This window comes from Halichoeres trimaculatus, unplaced genomic scaffold (genome assembly GCF_033239565.1).
Source record: "Halichoeres trimaculatus isolate MK-OKI-2021-1 unplaced genomic scaffold, fHalTri1.1 fHalTri1_scaffold_11, whole genome shotgun sequence".
Taxonomy (NCBI): domain Eukaryota; kingdom Metazoa; phylum Chordata; class Actinopteri; order Labriformes; family Labridae; genus Halichoeres; species Halichoeres trimaculatus.
The window spans coordinates 18,897,900-18,919,032 of record NW_027437189.1 but is presented as its reverse complement, the minus strand read 5'-3'; the positions used below and the strand labels follow the sequence as shown (position 1 = coordinate 18,919,032).

The following is a 21,133-nucleotide window of genomic DNA, read 5'->3' as shown; positions in this document are numbered from 1 at the left end:
TTCTTCATTTAGGTGTGTTTCAGTTGGACCCAAACTGAAACTAATGCTTTCTTCCATACAATTAAGAGGTTTAACTGGTTTAGAAAGAGTGAAAGACTGAGACATTTATTGGTTTGGATAATGACTCATCTTTATTTTCATCTAAAAAAAAAAAAAGGGATATGTATTTACATCATTTTGCACATTTTTGGAAAACATCATTTTGGAATCCAGTTGTAACACTGTCAGAATGATACAGAGTGATGGGGCATTTCCAACCCTTTTACGTATTGTTTGTACTTATCTCAAGCCCACAGTCCTGAACCTTTTTCTTCAATTCAATACAATGTTCAGATAGAAGTAAAAACTTATAATGTTTCTACATCATAAGTAACGACTGCAAGTTTCCTGTAAACCTTTATCACAAAACTCTGGTTCATTTCGAAACACATTGACATAAATCGAACCTTAAGATTGCTGTGAAATCCTACATTTTATTTACAGTTCCCCAACATTTATTCAGTATATCAAAACAAAAAATCACTTTTAAAATCTTCTCTCTACTTGTGTTATTAGTACTGAATTATACAACAAAATGCTTGTTTTTTGGCATTCAGATTCATTTTCATGTGTTGAGAGGCAGTAAGACACGGAAACACTTGTATTTCCGCATATTCCCTTTTTAATTTTTGAGCCAGATATACATTAGCAGCAGTTTGGATTTAAATAGTAACACCTTGTGCTCTTTTGTGTTGTTGCACACAGTGGCTAGTCCAGAGGTCCCTACAGTTTTTGTTCTGGTCTGACCGACTGTCACACATGCCAGTACACTTTAAACCATTTGTTTGTTTCCAAGACATTTTCCCTTCTTTTAGCATGTGGTACCACTTTCTCTCAGCTTCGGACTTTCATCCACTGATCAAGAGACCAAGCGGATAAAAGCCACCTGGACTTGGAGCTTGATGATCAATGCTCCTGAAGGAAAACAGTCAATGAAAAGGCATTTTGAAAGTTGTTAGGGTGCATTAAATGACCCTTCAATGGCTATATGTGCTCTGTATGTAGGGTCTATAAACAGAGTGAGGGTTAGGGAGACATGAGTGTCTCCCTCTTTTCCATGACTGGCTTTCGAATGTATGCAAAGATAAATGTGATCTTGGTTTTACACTGATGTACACAATGTGGAATGACACAGGCTTTAATACAAAAAAAGACATAGACTTAATAAAAATAAGGGGACAAAAACAAGTTGAGCACACTAGGATGTGACTTGGTGGTCAAGCCCACCGGCCCTTTCATGTCAGGAGAGTGGACATCAGCAGATTTCACAGTTTGTCAGATACTTCCAAAATATAAATACCAGACAACATCACAGAGGTGTCAATGGTGTTATTCTCTCAGTGGAGCCACTGTGAACACTTGACAGCAAGCCTCAAATAAAAGCTTCCTTTCTTGTCATCTGGCGGGTTAAATATGGCACCCCCAAGCAGGCCTGTTAGACTCAGACAGTTAGTAAATCCAGCCTACGAAGAAGGGGATTAAATCAAGCTTCACAGCGGTTTCACTTTATTGAGACAATATTAGTGCACACAAACCACTTTCCATTTAAAATACCATAAATTAGGAAAACAAGGAACAATATAAAACAAGCAAGGAAAAAAAGTGCATGTTAACCATGGTATACACCACATACTCTTATACTGTAGTTTACAACCTTTTTTTCTTTGTTGCTTGTGTGTCTCTTTTGTCTGCCGGTGGTGATGTGTTATGTTTTTGACATGTGTCTAACTTGGATGGATATGTAGTGCCTTTTGGGGTCAGGGGTGAGATCCAGGCTGCTTCCCTGAGATGCTTTCAAAAGAAGAGTTATGAGCCTAAAAACGTGGACGTCAACTACATGAAACAACGTTTATGGTTACATTTGTGCTTTTTCATAAAAGCTGTAAAATATTCAAAGTGATAACTTTTACCCCGGTGTACCCTTCCTTTGTGATGATAGTGATATCAAAAAAGCGTACGAGAGGTAAACCAACAGGACACCCAAAGCAAAAGGCTCTTGGCAAATGAAATCCCTGGATTGTTTGGTCTTTCTTTTCAAAGAAAAGAAAAGTAACATTCTACCCAAAGAGGCTGTAAAAATAGAGTTTCCATTTTTAATTTGTACATCATGCCGACATATGTTTGTGGGTTAAGATACTTCTTTTTCATCAAGTTGAAAACAATAAAAGGAAAATGTACAAATCATTCGACTACGGAATCACATCTAACCAAATTCATAAATGTTAGCACCAAATTTCATTTTCATCTTTCCTACATTGCAGGTCTGTACAAACAAGTTTTTCCGCAGTCGCTTGTGTAAATTTCAATGTTGGCAGTAATGTCAGCCACTCCAGTTGTATCATCTGGACACTAGTATGCACTGAAGCTAATATGCTACTTAAATATTTACATAAAAAGCTAAAAAGAAATAAAAAAAAAAATACACAACTAGCTTTTTAGCTCTTAGACGTAAAGGGAAGAAACACCTGCTTGATCAGGGGCCATTTGGGAACCACAGAGGATCCTGGCTGATATGTTCTGTATGTTTGAATATCTAAGTCATCCTATGGCAGTGAGAAGTCACTGTTCTGAGGTATATTTTGTTCGCAGGTGAAGATGCAGCTTTCTCACAAGGTCAGAAATGTTCTAAAATGTCATCGGCGCGAGAAAAGAAATGCATCTGTTAATCATAAAGTGCTAGACATTGAGTGAATTTGAAAAACAGCAGACCGCTGTAGCTGGTAAGGCTAATCAAACAAGCTAACTACAAACATTAAAATGAAATAATTGAGTAATGGCACTCAATTAATTTTCATCTTCCAAGTTTTTTGTTATTTCTACCGTCCTGAACATGTTGGGGCAGTTTCGCTGATTTGAACACGAGCCTTCCTCATTCACAGTGAACAGAGAACTAGCTTTTGAACACAGTGTTAGCACCCAGGGTGACCTTCTGGAGCTGTTGTTGTGTCAGTTAGGTTACATTCTTATTAACACTAAAAAGGTCAAACATAGTGACACCAGAAAATCTGGATTTTATTTACTGTCAGAGTAAAAAAGGATTACAAAGCCCTGCTGTGTTTTGGTGCTTAAAACTAAGATGATGAGTGTTTTACTTGTAGTAATGTTGTGTAAACTTCATATAAAAGTTACAATCAGTTTCAGTTGGACTCAACATGTGGTATGTAATCCTAGGTGAAGTGAAGTACTCTTGTTTGGTATTTCAGGAAAAATGCAAAGCAGTTAATCTGCCATGCAATTCTTCCATCTCTGGTTGCTGCTGGGTATTCCCCTTCCTGTTTTTTGTATCTTTTTCACAGCTGCACTTCAATGCTACATCAGAATGACAGTAGTCTGTTCCCGGCTCAAGGATGTTCTCCTCTACCAGGGATTTGATCACATAAAATACAAACAAACAAAAACAATTCTCACTTTCTACCAACCACCTATCTTTCCTGCAGTCCCAGCAGGAAACCCTCTTTTCTGCTATTACATATTGTTGTTTTTAAATAATATCAGCGTAAATGTGGCAGTTTTTAGCCTTTATGGGAATCCCACACCCACCACTAAAAACTGAAGGGTTAATTCAGAGAGATTTCACTTTATTCCACACTTGGCACCGTGCTGCAGTGGAGGCTAAGTTTAGATATTGTGGTTTGCAGTTTAGGAGAAGAGGTGCAAAGCGAGGAGAATCAGGGGAGCAGCCTCAGATCTTTGTTTGATTTACTTAGGAGGAGAAGGCTCACGTTTTGTGTTTCTGCTCTGGTTTAGCATTTATCATCCTGTGTTGTGGAAGAGTTTGGACTGATGTGGTTTTGAAAGGAATGTCAGTTGTCATGCATACAGGGAAGTGCAGATGTGTTGTGTTTGGTTTGTGTTCTGTGTGTGCATGAAGCTGTGTGAATCTCACTCAGTCAATAACTTGATCTCATTGGCGAGGAGAGTGTTGAAGTTGTAGGCTGGATCAGGGAGGTCTGTGAGATCAGGCAGGGTGGGAGCCTTGGACTGGCGTGGTGAGGACTGAGAGGGCTCAGTGAGCTCTGGGTCGCTCTCGCTGGAAGTAGAGCCCACGCTCATGTTGCAGACAGCCTCTGGCAGGGAGCCACCACCGTTGGGCACGGAGCACACCTCGGGCTCACTGCTGGTCTCACTGGTGCTTGACACGACGGAGAGCAATGACATCTTCCGGGTGAGACGGCTGGGGAGCATAGACAGGGCGAAGTCGGCGACGATGCCAGCCACATCCATGCCACAGGCCTGGTCGAAGGCTATGAAGCCCACATTGGCATTAGCTTCGCAGACTACAAAGGAGCCATCGTTGAGCTGAAGCAGGTCAATGCCGCACACATCCATGCCGAGGATGTTGGACACCTCTATGGCCAGCTGCTTTCCCTGCTCACTCAGGGGACACATCATACCAACACCACCTAAAACAAACCAAAAACATCAGAACAGTTAGTACCCACTTCAGTCACCATCCATTTTCTCCAACAGAATTCTTACATTACCCATCTAAAGGAATCCTAAAACATGTATCACAGAGATATTTCCAAGAGAATTTTGTAAGTTTAAATATGCAGCACTGCAAAATCAAACAAATCCTCAGATCCAGCATCAGACAGTGCAAGTGCTCTCATGATCTATTACATAAATGCAAAATAATCTGATGACTGATGTCCTAGATATGTCACAGCACATTACAGCATCAGTGAGATCAGGAGTGCTCATACTCTGACACTAAAAATCAGTCTCATCAGCTGGAAAGCAGTCAGTCAGTGTCTCCGGGGAAACTTCAACACAAGCTTGTTGATTTGACACACTTCCCCAAAACCTTGTTTACTGACAGAGGGAGTGTTAGGCTTGATGAGATGTTTAGAATGATCAGCTGACGCCTTTACATTTCAAAGAGTCTTTGTTGATAATAAGCGTCCTCTATGGTTTTTAAATTTCAAAAACCACTTGATTTGAAAATGCACTGCCTGAAAGTGACGATTAAAGCTAGAACATTGGGACTATTCATCCCACAACTGGAAATACCACTAGAAACCATGACAAAACAAATAATCTTTATCTTCGAACCAGCCTATTTGTGCAAGCCTGGAGACTCTTCCAGAGCAGAAATGCCAACAATGCTAGTGACCATAATAAGGGAATGGGTTGCTGGCTCATCAGTACAAAGTGTCTGTACATAATTTAGTTATTCAGTGTGCAACTGATGACTCCCAGGCATCTGCCTACCCAGAGAACAGTTGCTCTGCATACGGCCATCAGTGGAACAGCGCAGCATTGAGCCAATGACACGACCGCCAACCAGAACGACCCGCACATCTCTTCCATGCGACTCCTTGACGTACTCCTGAAACAGGTAAGGGGTGTCATGGCGGATCAAGTGGCACAGGTCTGTCAGGTGGTGTTTATCCCTGGCCAGGAAAACAGCCTTGCCTGCGTGGAGGAAAGGGGAAAAGAAGAGAAAATGAGTTGGAATTCAGTTGAGTTTCACCACTTTTGCTCCCACTGAAAATAAGACCAAGCAGAGTCTCAAATTGCATAAGAGGTTGAATAACTTGGAAAAGGTTTTGCTGACAAGTAGCTGCCTCTGCTGACCAAGCCTCATGTCAGTTCCCATTTCTCATATAATGAATAGAGCACTCCTCCTGGAGGCCACAGAAGTGTTTCTCACAGAGGATAGAAGATGCCTGTTTTAATTAGCACCTCTTGGCTGCGTCTCCTGGCTGTCAAGCCCTATGACCCCCCCTGCAGCGCCAGGGATGATCATGTGCTCTGTGTGTGTGTCTGAGTGATGATCAGAACAAGATGACCGGTTGATTCTTTGGTAACATCTTTAGGATGTGAGGGGCATGATGTAACACTTTACAAGTCAAGAAATGTCTCACTGATCTGTGGCTCAGTGAAACATGTTGCCCTGATCTCTCTGTACTGATGGTACTAAATCATAGTTTGGACAATGAGCAACCAAAAAGGAGTGTCAAATCAAGGGTTGGTATGGTGTGACTGCTAGGTTGCTCGCACCATCAAACTGGCAGCCTGGGTTTGAATCTAACCTGTGTCTCTTTTCCCGTGTCACTCCTTACTCTCACCTGTTTTTTGTCCTTCCGTCTATGAATAAAGGCAGAAAAGGCAGAAAAATAAGGAAGTGCATGAAATTGAATCTTTTGAATCTGAATATTCTGAAACATATTTGAACAGTGAACAGTTCTTCTCATCAAGTTAATGAGAAGAAATGTAAGATGGACTTTGGCCAATGTCAATGGTCATCCTCAGAGAAGAGGAAAGCAGCCTCTAAGACCTAGAGCTCCATAAAGGGTTAAGTTAGCAGTTGATTAACGGTTCTTCACCTAACAATATGTGTTGATGGCAGCCTGGGACAGCAGAGGTCCATTGTTGTTTGGTCACACAATGGCAAAGCTAGTCAAGTGTCAATAACAATGAATACGACTGGGCTAATGGGTCAGCAGACACTGTGACCTGTCTCTTGGCAGCTTTATTGGCAAAGCTAAAACTTCCTGCACAAGGACCCCTGTGAACCCAAGCAAAAGGGGTAAACAACAGTCAATTTGTAAACTGAAAGCTCAAATGGTTAACCAGGCAGACATACTGCAAGCAGCACAGGCCTTTGTTTTGTGTTTGTCGCAGCACCACAGTCCTAATCATCTAACACTCTGTCAGAGAATTTCATACAGGGGTGGAGTGAGCTGCCTTTACGGGTGTGCAGTGGACAGATTTTGGAGGTGTAGTGTAGCCGAAAAAGATCCTCATACCTCTGTGGCCACGTGCGTTCTTCACCACCACAGGATAACCAAGCGGCTCCGCCTCATCGATCATTTTACGGAAGTTGTCGTGCCCTCCTGAGAAAGGCACAGAGACACACTCACATGAAAACCCACACAAAGACAGAAAATGTGCACAAACATTGTTTATGTCGTGATGGCACAGTTCAAGCACTGACAGCTAAGCAGGGTGGAGGGGCCAGAATGTAGCCTGTTGCCATGGTTACAAAAATGGCTCAAAACAGCAAGGCCGTAGGAGTGTTGTCCCAGGCTTCTACATATCTCCCCGTCTGATTCACTGGATTGGAAAGAAGCAGTCGCTGAAGGATGCATTAATGTGAAGCAGCTGATCATATCTGACATGTGCTTCGGCTTTCTCTGCACTGACTCGAGGCGCGAGAAAGTGTTCACAGTATCAAAAAACAGAGGTGTTTATTAGGCCTTTATAAGGTCCTTCTGGCTCCACTGCCCTGTGCTTCCCCTCGTTTCTTTTGTCTCCTGGCCTGGTCTTTTCTGGCGGTCAGTCAAGGGAACAGATGTGAACTGGTCTGTCACATGGCTTTTTCCAGACGCACAGATTCTCATGTGTTTTCACAGAGAGGGAGAGAGAGCTGAGGGAGCAGAGGAAGGGGAGAGAGCGAGCAACAAATGTGGGCCTGACCACGTCATAAGCTGCTGAGGTAGAGGGCAGGAGGGAGGGGATGGCGTCCTTTATTTTGAAAAATCATGAGGGGGCAGAGGGTGAGGCGCTGGACTGGTGGTGGGGGAGTTTGTTACATAAGCTCTTCAGCCGCTCTGCATGCATCGCCTGGCCTACTGTGCAGAGAGACGAATGGAATGTAGGCCAAACACCCCCTCCTCTTTCTTTCTTCCTTTCTGTCTGTATCCTTTTCTCTCTGCCCTCACAGTCACCACAGCCACTGTGGCTTTTTAGAAAACACTGATATATGTGCTGTGCTGGTTGTCAGCCTTTGTTTTGTCTTATTGAATCAAGAATACAGGAAATAAAAAAAACAGTCTGGCTTTTGCTGTGAGCTGTGTACACAAACACACACACACACAGATGAACACACACACCCTGCCTTGGCAAACTGAAAATTCTTTAAATAGGTGTAACATCTTTGGTTTAACGAGATGTAAATCTGTTTCTAGCATCACTGTGAATGATGAATTATTAGTCTGTTATCTAAACAAATAGAGACTTAAGCCTGTGATCTATCCATCCATCCGTCCATCCATCCATCCATCCGTCCATCCATCCATCATCTTTATTTTCTTTTCTCTTTGGGGTTGCAAGGCTGGAGCCTATCCAAGCTGTCATTGAGGAAGAGGCAGGATACCCCCCGGACAGGTCGCCAGTCTATCACAGCGCTAACATGTAGAGACACAGACACGCACACACTCACACCTGCAGGCATTTTAAAGTGACCAATCAACCTCATAAGCATGTTTTTTTTGGGACAGGAGGAGAAAGCTGGAGCAAAAACCCACACGTGCTCTGGGAGAACATGCAAACTCCTCACAGAGAGCGACCTGCCCAGCTGGGGGATCAAACCAGGAACCTTCCTGCTGTGAGCCAACGGTGTTAACCACTCAGATAAAACAGAGAAGTTGGTGTGGTTGTACTGATTTTGTTTCATGCAACCTACAGCCAGCGGTAACTAGCTCTCACTTCATTTGACAGAAATTAAAAAAGAAACCTGGCCCATGCAGTCAAAGCTGGTCTCAATCTTCTCAGTAAAAGAACAACTGAGTAATCTTACAGAAACTATGGGGAATGTGATTACTTGGACATGTTTTTGAGAGCCAGAGTGTGTTTGCTTCCAGAGCAGTCCTCCTGTTATCTACTCTTGGGAGGTGTTTTTAGTCTGCTTTGAGCCCTTCCAAAGAACAATGTCAGGGAAACTCATCAGGGTATATGCTAAAATCCTGAGGTTGATTCCAATACCTTTTCAAGACTTTATCAAAAAACCTTCCAAAAAGTTTTAAGACTTTATCGCAACTTTCAGTTGTTGTTGGCATCCACTTTTTAACAGTTGTAGTTTACATTTTTACAGACATAAAGTAAGCTGAGGAGGAATAAAGCTTGAAAGAACAAATGAAACTAAAGGTTTATCGACTCCCACAACAAGAAACAGCAGTTATTCAAGGCCAACTTGCTGAAAAAAATAAGAAATTACTTTATCATTTTTAAAATTTAGGACATGTGTCTGATATTATGTTATTTGTTGTTATTTTGTATTTCATTTCTCTTTTTGAAACTAGAAGTGACATTAATTTAAAGCTGGTATACATACCTCTCACAATCCTTATCGTTGTATTTCATTGTAACTAGAGTCTTTATGTATATATTTTATTTTATCCTTTTTTAGTTTTGTATTTTTCTACTGACTCCATCGATTTCTGCTGTTAACGCAACAATTTTCCAGTTTAGGATCAATAAAGTAACTCTATTCTTTTCTATTCTATTCTATTTTAGAACTTTATCAGCCGAGCGTTTAACGTCCCAATTGGGGAACAGTTGCAAGGAGGAAAATAAATATTTATGGATATTTTTTGAGTCAAAGCTTGAATACCTATGAAATTTAATACCTCATAAAACAACAATTAAGACTTTTTAATACTTTTTTTCAAGGGCCTTAATTTTCCCAAAATTGATTTATCAACTTTTAATACTTTTTAAGACCCCGCGGACACCCTGCTTATCTACTCATTTCATGCACACAGTTTACCCACACATTGGCTGAATAACTGATAAATGGGGACTTTGGAGTCTTGTTTACCATAAGAGAAGGTGTCAGGGAGAGGCACCCCGTGTCCGGCCAGCTCCTGGAAGGTCCAGAACTTGTTGACGCAGTTGAGTATGGCCTGAGGTCTGTTGATCAGCCGACAGCCCATCTTTTCCAGGTGGCGCAGCACAGTGATGTCACTGTCTGACTGCACCCAGGGCGTGGGCACCCGCACCACCACCACTTGTGGATAAGACGTCACCAATTCCTGATCCACTCGCAGACCTGGAGAGTGACACAAGAAAACAATCATTTAAAAATACATTAACTGGAGAGCAATCCAAGTGTTTTTTCACGTCAAGATTTTAGTCATGAACCTGAAACACTCAGCTCTAACTTATTTGCCACATTAGAGAGTAATGTGGTGCTCTAACTATTGTGACCGTGTTTAGCACAGGAGCTGGAGCCTTTAAGGTCCTGGAAACATTGTGAAATGGTTGGTAAAACTCAGAAACTCATGTACTGGTGGAAAAGTTTACTCCTCCAGCAGAGACTGTTTTTGGATTCTGCTCTGGTTGTCACCACACAGCGCTGACTGGGAGAGCTGGCTACAAAACAGGACTAGGCAAAGGCAGCCAGTTTTCAGGCTCGCTGGGTGAAGCCATGACTTTGGGATCTGACTTTCCTGATGAGAAGATCATTTACATGCCTCCCATAACTATTCACAGTTCTGCTCTAAAGTGCTGCTGAATCCTCTGCTCTTGGTCTCTAGGAAAAGCAAAACATGCATTCCAGGACATCTTTTGTTCTTTACTTGATAGAGCAACAATTTAAATAGCAGAGAATGTGTTAGAAAGAAACACACACTAACCTTAAAGATAAAATCTTCTAGCATAAATAAAGAGTTAAAGTGTTTACTGTCTCTCAAAGGCTGAAAAAGGGCAGATTTTAACTACAGCTGAAACGATTCCTCGAATTATTCGAGGTACTTGATTACAAAAAATGATCGAGGAATTTTCTTCGCCTCAAGGAATCGTTTCATTTATAAAAAGATCAAAGAGTGGCATCTCAAATAGAGTTGACGCCATATTTAGAGAGTTTTCAGACCCCTGAAGCTACCTCTTTTTCAAAATAGCGACTAGCAACAAATCTAGCTTCTTTTCTGGAGTTTGGAGACTAATATGAAAGCATGTATTGATCTGCATCAGCTGCTTGTATTTCGTATCTCATCAGATCGCACGGAACTTGGAATTTATCACCCAAAGTCACTTGATTTTACACTTACTTACTAACAAATTTTCATTTGAAAAATAACTGCTCTTTGACTTAACAAAAATGTGTTTTATCCAATTACTCGATTAATCGATGGAATTTTCAGTAGAATACTCGAATACTAAAATATTTGATAGCTGCAGCCCTAATTTTAACATACACAAGACATCACTAGTCTCTATCCACAGTTTCTTGATATTCTGAACAGGAAAGAGTGTGCAATAACAGAAAATTGGTTCTCCCGCACAGATGGCTAATTCATCAGCCATAGCCAGAGATATGGCAGCATGTTACTGGTGACGGGTGTCACTTCGTCACCCTGGATGGGAAGAGGAAACAGAGACAGGCTGTGAGATTTTTGAGCAGGCGAGTCAACCAGCAGCTCATCAGGAAGAACAGATTGGGCGACGATGCACCCTTCAGTACGTGTGGGGGATGCACATGTATTATACGTGTAGGAGACGCAGAAGATTTTTTCACCAGCACAGCATCTCACCTATACAGTGACCTGATTTTCAGCCATCTTAGGATCTGCAAGCTCACAGCGCTGACAGCACAACTGGCTGAGATCACCAGAGGTCACGAGGAGCTTGATGGCTGCTGCATACGTAATAAGATCAGACAGAACGCTATGGTCTGCTTGCAGATGCAACATGCTTTAAGCCTCAATCCCTTGCACAAGGCACACACGCTATTGTAGTGAGTAGCATTTGTTTTCAGTGTCATTGTGTGCACAGGGAGTTAGACGGATGGACAGGAGAGAAGCAGTGTGCAGAAAAGGGCTGGGATGTCTTGTCAGAGCGGAGGAGAGGGAAAACGGAGAAGCGTGAAAAAAGGCGTATGAAGCCGTGAAAAGACTGCCACCCCTCCCCTTTTCTCCTCCTCACAATGTCAGCATAGAAGCAAGAAGATTCACTGTCTCTGCGGCCCTATTTAAAACTCACACACTGATCTGATTGTGTAGCCACTGAGAGCACAGTGAGTGGTGTTACAGTGGGAAGTGTCAGGGGATGTGGTGCCATGCTTTTGGGCAGACAATATTTACTGTTGGCGATGCAGGTCTCCTTCTCCAGAGGAATTAAACAGAGACCAATGAATCAATACTATTCATCTGTGTCCTGCACTGCCCATCATGTGACCACTGCAAAAACCCTCCTGAACATCCCCATATGTAACAAAAGCAGCTTAGGTGCTGTGTCACAGGCAACAGTCACTGTGGGTGTGGCCTGGTGGAGCTGCAGCTGATGTAAATGTTATGTTTTTAGGGTTAAGAGGACCACACACGCATGTCCCTTTTTCAATCTGCCAGACAAAGCTGACAAGCATGACAACCATTCTATGCATGCGTGTACGTCACAAAGCAGGCGATGCTGACAAACACTGTGCCAATGTTTGGCTGGTTGGTCCTAACAGCTCTGAATGCAGTCTCAGTCTGGGGCTGAGAGCCCCTTCCAAATAAGCCAAATGGCACAGCAGGTTAGGCTAGGGCGCATTTGGATGTGTGTCATCAGTTAAAACTAAGTGTGCACTGTGGCTTATCAGAAATGATATTGATACAGCAAATGTTAACCATCGGCTGTGATTTTAATCTGACACTTTTTGTCAAATTAATTCAGAAAATGTCACTAATTAAAGGTTCCTTCCACATTACTGTTCCACAGTTCTACAGTTTAATTGACAGACGCTTTTGTCCAAAGCGATGTACAAAACAAACAAGAATTTTGACAGAAGGGAAAACCTTAGTTGGTGTGACAAAGTGCTAAAAGTTATTTGGCTGCAGGTGCTGCCATTGAGTACAAGAAGATTTTTTTACCAAGAGCTGGGTCTGAGATCTAGGCTGACTCATTCGTATAGAGTTAGGAAATTCATTCCACCGTTTGGGCACAACAGAGAAGAAGAGTCTGGCTAGAGATTTAGAGCCGCGCTGGGCTGGAAGCACCAGGCATTTTTCCCAAGCAGATCATAGTGGGCAAGAAAGAGTGTAGACCTGGATGATGGACCCCAGGTAGGAAAGAGCCATTCTTGTCAATGTTTTGTAAGCAAGAATTCAAGCGTTGAATTTTATTCGTGCTGCCAATGGAAGCCAGTGAAGAGAGATTTAGAGCTGGTTGACATGCTGTTAGGGGCTGGTTAAAGACCAGACATGCTGTTGCATTCTGGATCATCTGCAGAGGTTTAAATGTACACGTAACCACTGATCTGTGGTTGAACCGAGGGACACGCTGGAAGGACAAAAAGCTCAGTTTTGGACTAACTTAGCTGAAGGCGGGGTTCCTTCATCCCTGTGGAAATATCAGCCAAATACGCTGATATCCAAGCTGAGACAGTTGTGCTGTTTAGTGGAAAAGCCAGGAAAAGCTGAGTGTCGTCAGCATAACGGTGGCAGGAGAAGCCATGAGAGTAGATCATTGAACCAAAGGAGAAGAGTAAGGGACCAAGCACTGACCCATGTGGTATGCCTGTTGTTAAGCCATGTGATTTAGAAACTTCTCCTAGCAATGACACTCTGAAGGATCTGCCTGTGAGGTAGGACTTCATCCAATACAGGAAAAATCCAGAGATGCCAGGTTCGGAAAGTGTGGAGAAGAGAATTTGATGGTTTACTGTGTCAAAGGCAGCAGACAGGTCCAGCAGCAGTAGGACAGAGGACGGACCAGCAGCTCGAGCCAGTCGCAGTGATTCTGTGACAGTCTCAGTGGAGTGGTCGCACCTGAAGCCAGATTGATAGGAGTCACTCAGGTTTTATTTTAGCAGATGTTCAGAGACTTGGTTATAGACTGTGTGCTGAAGTATTTTCAATAAGAAAGGCAGAAGTGAGACTAGCCTGTAAGTTTCAACCTGGGCTGGGTTAAGATTAGGTTTCATGAGAAACAGGGTGACGCAAGCTTATTTAGAAGCTGTGGGGAGGACCCCAGATTCCAAGGAGGAATTGACAATGTGTGTGACTTCAGGTTTGACGCGATAAACAGTTTTCTGGTGTCAGTAGCAGCATAGATCTTGTTCTGATAAAAAGCTGTCTTTGACACCCAAAGGCAGGAAGGGAATGATGCCAGTTTTAACTGGTAGGAGGACAAATCAGTGGGTTTTTGATATTTACACAACTTTCTTTCTGCTGCCCTCAGTCCTTTTTTTATTTTAGAACTTCAGAGAACCATGGACCAGGAGGATTTTTCTTGGCTGGTTTTGACACCAGGGGGCAGAGTTTGTCCAGAGCCCAACGCAGAGAGAAACAGAGTGTTTCTGTAGCCTGATTGACAGACAGTGAAGAGAATTGACAGTGGTCGGGAGACTTGTTGGCCCTAAAATGAAAAACCACACAAGTTTGAAAATGAAATGAAGGCACTTCAAAGTCTTCAACATTTCATGGAGATTTCTTGAAGACCTCCTCTTTCTTTGACAACACGCCAACATCAACAAGCAACTCAAAGAGCTCTTTATTTAAGTAAGCTCATACAAAAGCTCCTCAAAACACAGCTCTATGTATATTCATACAACAAAGATCAAGCCTCCATGACAGGAAACCCACAGTCAAATGTATTGTGGGGAGCACAGGGGTGAGTACTAGGCAATAGTAGCCAAGTGAGTTCATTCTGTCTAAGGCCAAGTCTGATTCATTGGTTATTTTTGTGTTCTTGACATAATGCTGTGCAGGAAATATTCTGTAGCCCACATCCACAGTTGTACAAACAGTCTGGAACAATGATATTGAAACTTATTTTGATACCTAAAAAGATTTTTAAAAGCAGTCAGAGTGTCTGCTGGTGTAAAAAGTGATTTAGTTTTCTTTGCTTTCTAACCTGACAGAGGCCTTGGTTGTTAGTTTTTTTTTCACGACTGTCCCATGACAGGAAAATCAGAAAAGAAAAATGCATCTCCACATTCCAAATAATATTTGTGGCTTTGTGGTCACTGACAGCCTTTCCTGTCCAAGTTATTCAAGTGATGCAACATTATTCTGCAGCTGAGTGCATCAAGTTAGAGGGTTTGATGTCCACTTATCATTGAGCAAACACTGAAACTATACAAATCTTAAACTCCAGTCTTTGTCTGTGGTGTTGCTGTACACAGGAAGACAGGCTTAACTTCTAACACAACACAGTCTGACTGATTTGGGGATTTCAGGAACACCACTTAAAGTATTTCCATGTCTCTGGTAATGCTGCAGAGACCTAAAAATAAGTTCCCTTATAGCAACACCAATAAGATGCAAATATATCTTTCAGGCTGCATGCAAAACACTGCAAATGAGCAGTACTGCTTATGAATTGACGCACAAGCTGTTATCCATTAGGACTGAACTCTCCTCTGTTGAGACTCAACATATGTGTGAATCATTAATGTAACTGTTGTTAACTCTTTTCCACAAAGAACTCAAAGTGTGGTAATTGCCTATGTCCTTTCTCTCTATACTACAGGTCTGTGCATCATGAATAACCAAACTAAGGCTAGAGTAACCTCCACTGTGCAAGTCTGATGGTAAATGGTACTTAGCTTGCTTTAATGTTCCATCCCAGTGTTGCATTTATCATATTCCAAGGTAAACATGTGCCCACAAGCATCCTCAATGATGATTGAATCATCTACTCATCTCCAGTCTCTGTTTTAATGGGATGAGAAATGCCTCCACTTAGAAAGGACTGTCTGAATGTATTATGTGAGGGACCATCCTCTACCCAGTGGTCTGTGTTTGTCTGAGGGTCAGCATGTGTGCCTTTCGTCCTGGGGACATGCTGAACCCATTAACTTCAGTGTGAATTGCAGACCTCATCCAGACTTGAAAACAGAAAAAAATCCAGGATCTTAAGAAACCTTTGGAACAGGCAGTTGTAACTGAAGTGTTATCTATTTTAGGGTTCTGAGTGGCTTGTGACCCTACCTAAAGCAAACAAGTTTAAAACCTCTCATGGTTTGGCTGTGTGATGAAGCAGCTAATGCTAGTGGGAAGCTTTTAACAAGTTTTGGTATTTGGTCTCTCTTTTGAGTTTCTGTAATGAACAAGTTCCCTCATAATGTGAATTGAACATTTACTAAAGTCTGGAATATCTTATTCATGTCATTGAATGTCAAAGCACAGGCATTGTCAATTCAAGGGAAAATGCTCTGAAAGACAATGGACTCAACCCATGAATAACGCTAACCACTAATGAAAGTGGTCAGAGACCACAAAGCCATTATCGATCACATAACAGTGGGATACTACTGAAGTTACGAGTGAAGAAACAATGAGGTTTATAAACAATGAGGACTGTAAACAGACACTGATTTTGTTTCAGCTGCTGCATAATACATTTTAATATGACTTTAATTTGATTTACAGATCCCTCCTAACTCCTATATCCTGGCACTGTATTTTTACACTGAATCAACCCAAAGATTCACAGACTCTGCCCTTTACAAGGAACATGCTTTATTCTGTCGGAGATGATCCAGTCAGGATGCAATTTCCTGTTTGGATTTTGCATCAGAAAGTTCTTTCTAACCCCAGAGTTTTTGTAGTGCAGGTAGAGATGTAGCATGTGTAATTCATACCTAGATATTAAGTTATGCACCTTAAGATCCCTGCCAGGCACTGTAGCACCCTGTGTGATCAAGTAGAGTGTGGCCAATCTGTCCACCTGCTGCTAATCTGTGATCTTTAGCCAAGGCTCAGGAGACATTTCCTGTGTGCAGACTTGGAGCCAGCAAGGATTACACGTCATGCTAACTGCCCTGCTCCAGTTGTGTATTTCTTACTAAGCTACAGGTCTAGACAGCTGCCTGTCTATCTATGCCTTAGTCAAATTGCCCTCATTTCAGGCTGCATCCTTATTTAAGGTATCTGTAGTAGCTTATGTATTGGTTGGTCCTATCTAACTTTGGTAGGTCAAAAAAGTGGTGTACATGATAGATACTCAGAATTAACCCTGAAGCACAGACAAAACTAGAAAATGTCAAGTTTCACATGTTTTCTTTGTATTTTTTATCAAAAATGTCATCTCCTACATCCCTTGCTTTCTTTATATGACTTCATAACTGCTACTTGAAGCCCTATGGTGCTCATATAACTTTGGCACAACTAATTTGTTCAGTCTGCCTCATATAATAGTGTGTAGTGGGCAAGGGAAATACAAAGTTCATAAAGTTTCATTCCACATCTTCTCCCTACTGGTCAGTCTTTGTCATCGTCAGCCTATACCACTGTGTGCTGGCTGGGATCTGAACACTCCTCATCTGGTGACACAGCCCCACTTGACGAGGCCTTGATGAATTCCACGTGTGACTGTTTGTTCAAACTTACTGTTACCAACATTATACACATGCTGTGATATGCTGTCATTCCATGACAGGCAGAACAGTGTGTTCTGGAAAGGAGGCAAAATGACATTAGGTGGTTTACTACAGGTCTACTGTTATAGTGGGACACAATGGTATGAAGAAGACAGCATAAGGGATATAATGTCCAGAAAAACTTAAATTAGTAGATCAAAGTGGTAGGCAGTTGACTGAATAAAAAAAATCTGAACACTGATACATCATTCTAAGATGCTACTGTATACTGTAAAAAAACGTGGTTATATCCAAATTATAATGACTACTTTATTTATTCCAGAACAGATACTAGTAGTCTCCTGTGTAAAGCAAATTAATCCAACAGAGGCCATCACCAGCGTGTAAGTATCAACTGGGTCCCAGTTACACGTGAAAACACCTGTAAACGCTTGTGTCTGTTTGTCTGTTCATATCATTAGATATTGTGTCTTTTTTCCCTGCACTACATCAAGTTTCCCTAACATGCCAGATCCCTGTAGAATAAAAAGCTGAAAAGAGATGTGTTAAAGCAACTCCCTGTGCAGTAGCAGTGCAACGTTCAACCAGATTATTTCGCTTTTGTTTCAATAGCCAGCCTCCCAATGTGTAGAAAACATTATTTCCCTGTTGATTCGTTACTTAATTACCCCTATCGTCCAGGGCATAGTTAGGACCGCAGCGTATTCAGCGAAATTAAATCAAGCATCATCGCTCCCCTCGGTCTGGAGGCAGTCTAGCTGGAAAGTGGGTTAGGCGGTCACTGCTGTGGTTGCACTTCGTTTTATGCTAGCAACCAGAGCGGACTAGCCCTGAGTCTGCTTTACGGCAGTGAGGTCCCCAAACAATAACCACCTGCCATTAACTTTGAAACATGCAGGCAGCTGATCAAAAACCCAAGTAGCACATAGTGTGTAACAAACACGCAGTATATCGTCTATATATGTGGTGTTTGGATTTCTTACCTAGTTGCCCCTCGCTGATCGTGAGCACAATTTGATCCATGAGGAGCGAGCGGAATTCAACATCCTCGTCGGCGCAGCGCTCCTTCAGAGCCCGGAGGATCTGGACTTGTGGATATTCCTGGCTGATACGCCGGTCGGTCACAAACCAAACGCGAGAGCACATTTTGTATATGATTGGATAACTTAAATAAGTCGGATGAGTGGCAGGTGTGTGATAGCAGCGACCGGTGTCGGCGGCAGTGAACAGTTAGCACAGAGATGCTCACAACAATGGAGACCTCGGCGGCTAACGGTGGGCTGTGAAGTGGCTAAAAACGGGACCACGGGTCAACCGTTGTATGGACCAAGCCGGTTAAGATAAATTATCTTCTTTATCACCTTTGTTCCCCTTCATTTGCAGCCATTGAGTCTCTTTGGGCACCGTGATTGGAATCCAGACCGCGCAGATTCGACAGAATGGAGATGTAAATAACGAAGTGTTTCCCGCAGAAAGTTCTTTCTTCCCACCGAGGTGCAGCTCGTTGCACTTCTTGCCCGCCGGGGCGAACAAAGCTCAAGCTCTGGCGCTCTGTATCCTTCTTGATGCAACTCAGAAGTCCGAATGAAGTTTTCCCGCGACTGCAGCGGATGTATGGCGCTGCAACCCGCAAAGCCGTCTGTTTGTCACAATGAACAAAACTATCCCACAACAACCCCACTCTGCTCCGTTTGGCTGCTATCCACGAGGTGCTGGTGCTGAAATGTGCACGCGCTTCGTTTACAACTCAACCTCTACGCGTGCCCGTGCACGGATAATGGCGCCTGCCCCAAAGTAAAAGGCTTAGAAGATAAAAACCAATCGCAGCTCTCAAACTTCTGTATTGTCCAAACAGAACGTGGAAGGTGTGGAAGAGCTGAGACCATCCCGGCCAATAAGGTGAAGCTAAGCGGAAAAAGAGGCAGGACTTGGCAAGGGCGCGCGGAGATCTGCGTGAACTAGTGCGTGTAGTCTGCAGTGAGCACGAGACCGCGCACTTTCCGAACCGGTTCAGACCAGACAGTGCTTGGAGTTTTGGCGAATGCCGACAGCGCTGTCTCTATGCCGAAGTGGCAGCAGATAAAATAAGGTCATTAAAAACCAGGGACAGTTCCCTTTTCATATGCGTATGTTACTGCTCAGACTTGGAGGGGGTGGGGGTCTCCCTCATTAACATTAGAACTGCCATTCAGAGAGTGTGATCCGAGGCCAGCGAATCATAATGGTGCGAGTGACCCACTTCTATTGCTCACCCTCACTTAAAAACTTTACAACTATAACCTGTGCGAGAATATGGTTTTCTTCAAGAATATTAATTTCAAAAAACGTCCAATATTAATAATGTAAAATCCAATTTTCAAAATTGTTCCATATAACACCATTTATTGCGGTGCTCTTTCAGCAGTATTCCCTCTGCCTACATCGATAGGAAGAAAACAATGGGTTAAGCTTGATTATCGCTAAGGGTGTTTGTTTCGGGGCCTGCTCAAGATTTTAAACTAAATTTTACACTTGAATTTTTCCAATCAAAAGGTCCAAGCAATATGCGAGACTAAAAAAAGCAAAAAGTCAGTTTTATTTCCTTTCGGTGACTATAAAAGGTAAAATAATACGTAATTTTGTCTAACTTTTGAGTCTACACTAGCATATTTTTCTCCTTTTAGAAAGAAAATTAGAGATGCTCATTAATTAACTGATTAAAAGGCTTTAAAGCCTTTTACAGGCACGTTTCAAGTCATCTAATAGAACTGTCACTCTTGCTTCTGGAAGTTACTCAAGATAACAGAGGCTATGATTCGCCGAGCTCTCTAGATTATTGTCTTAAATATGTCCATTGACATGCAGAAAAACAAGAAACCGTTATCAGAAAGAACCGTTACTTTTCATCCTTCGAATTGGTTGCATTTCCTTCATTACGGCACGCGCAGGCGCGACATTTATCTGTCAGCGAGCGAAATGTATTCTCGCGAGACTTCACTGCCTGGTTGTATGAGACAAGATTGTGAAGAGTGAGATTGTGAAGTTGAGTCAATCAAAGATAATACAGATTTAACAAGATTTTTATTTTAACCCAAAATGTATTCACATCATTGTGAATCAGCTTAAGAAACTTAGAATAAGGTATATTGCATCACATTCAACCTGAATATGTGATATTTGAAATATTTTTCCAAGTAGATTCTGTTTTTTTTTTTGTTTTTTTTGTTTTTTGCCACAATGTCATAATTGCAATCAACCACTTTATTCCTTTTTTTTTTTTTTTTTTTTTTTTTTAATCTTCAGACAGCTTTAATGTTTTACCTGAAGAACAGCATATACCTTCTAAGCTAACAACCAACCTAACGCAACAACGGCAGAGAGCCAGCAGGATCAAACCGGGCTGAGCCTGTCGTTCCGTCCTGTTAGGGCAGGAGGAGCAGCAAATATATATATATATATATATATATATATATATATATATATATATATATATATATATATATATATATATATATATATATATATATATATATATATATAGGGAAAATTTCCTAATATTACATTATTTTTACCCCTTTCACTCAGTCTGAACTCTTTTATACACTCATTACTTGATTACTTGCAGGCATCAAACAAAATGCTGAACAAAAGCAATGTAGACGACAGAAATAAAATTCTGAGATGAAAAGACGAAACGAGGAATTTGAAGTAGAGGATGTCAAGATGACAGTAGTAATTTTCTAACAATAATATAGTAGGAAAAAAATAGCGTTTGGTACCAACTCTATTTGTTCATATTTAGTCTGGATTGGCTGAATTGTTTTTTTTTTTGGCTGCTACGTGAGGCCAGTGCAAGAGTGCTGCAGTTAAAAAGACTAACATATGATGATTTATTTTATGACTTTAGGGTGTCAGGTGCTTCATTAAAGATAGCTTTTAAAACAACATTTGCTTACTGAATGCTAACTGACCACATCTAGACATCCTCCAGCAGGGCTTCTGCATCATAGCCACACTATATCTTAGGTCAGAGAGTCCTCTGGTGGTCAATTAAAGAATTACAAAAACCTGAACAAAGCCCTG

At 41.9% G+C, this 21,133-nt stretch overlaps 1 protein-coding gene across 1 annotated transcript; it reads right to left on the bottom strand.

Annotated features, from left to right (window-relative positions):
- Positions 1–117: 117 nt before the first annotated feature.
- On the bottom strand, positions 118–19,111 carry rimkla (ribosomal modification protein rimK-like family member A). Its single transcript, XM_074681806.1, has 5 exons — positions 18,055–19,111; positions 9,587–9,817; positions 6,795–6,881; positions 5,254–5,457; positions 118–4,442 (listed from the first exon to the last, which is right to left on the bottom strand). The coding sequence occupies exons 1-5, from the start codon at positions 18,215–18,217 to the stop codon at positions 3,922–3,924; spliced, it is 1,206 nt and encodes a 401-aa protein (XP_074537907.1). The 5' UTR covers positions 18,218–19,111; the 3' UTR covers positions 118–3,921.
- Between the last annotated feature and the right edge of the window lie 2,022 nt (positions 19,112–21,133).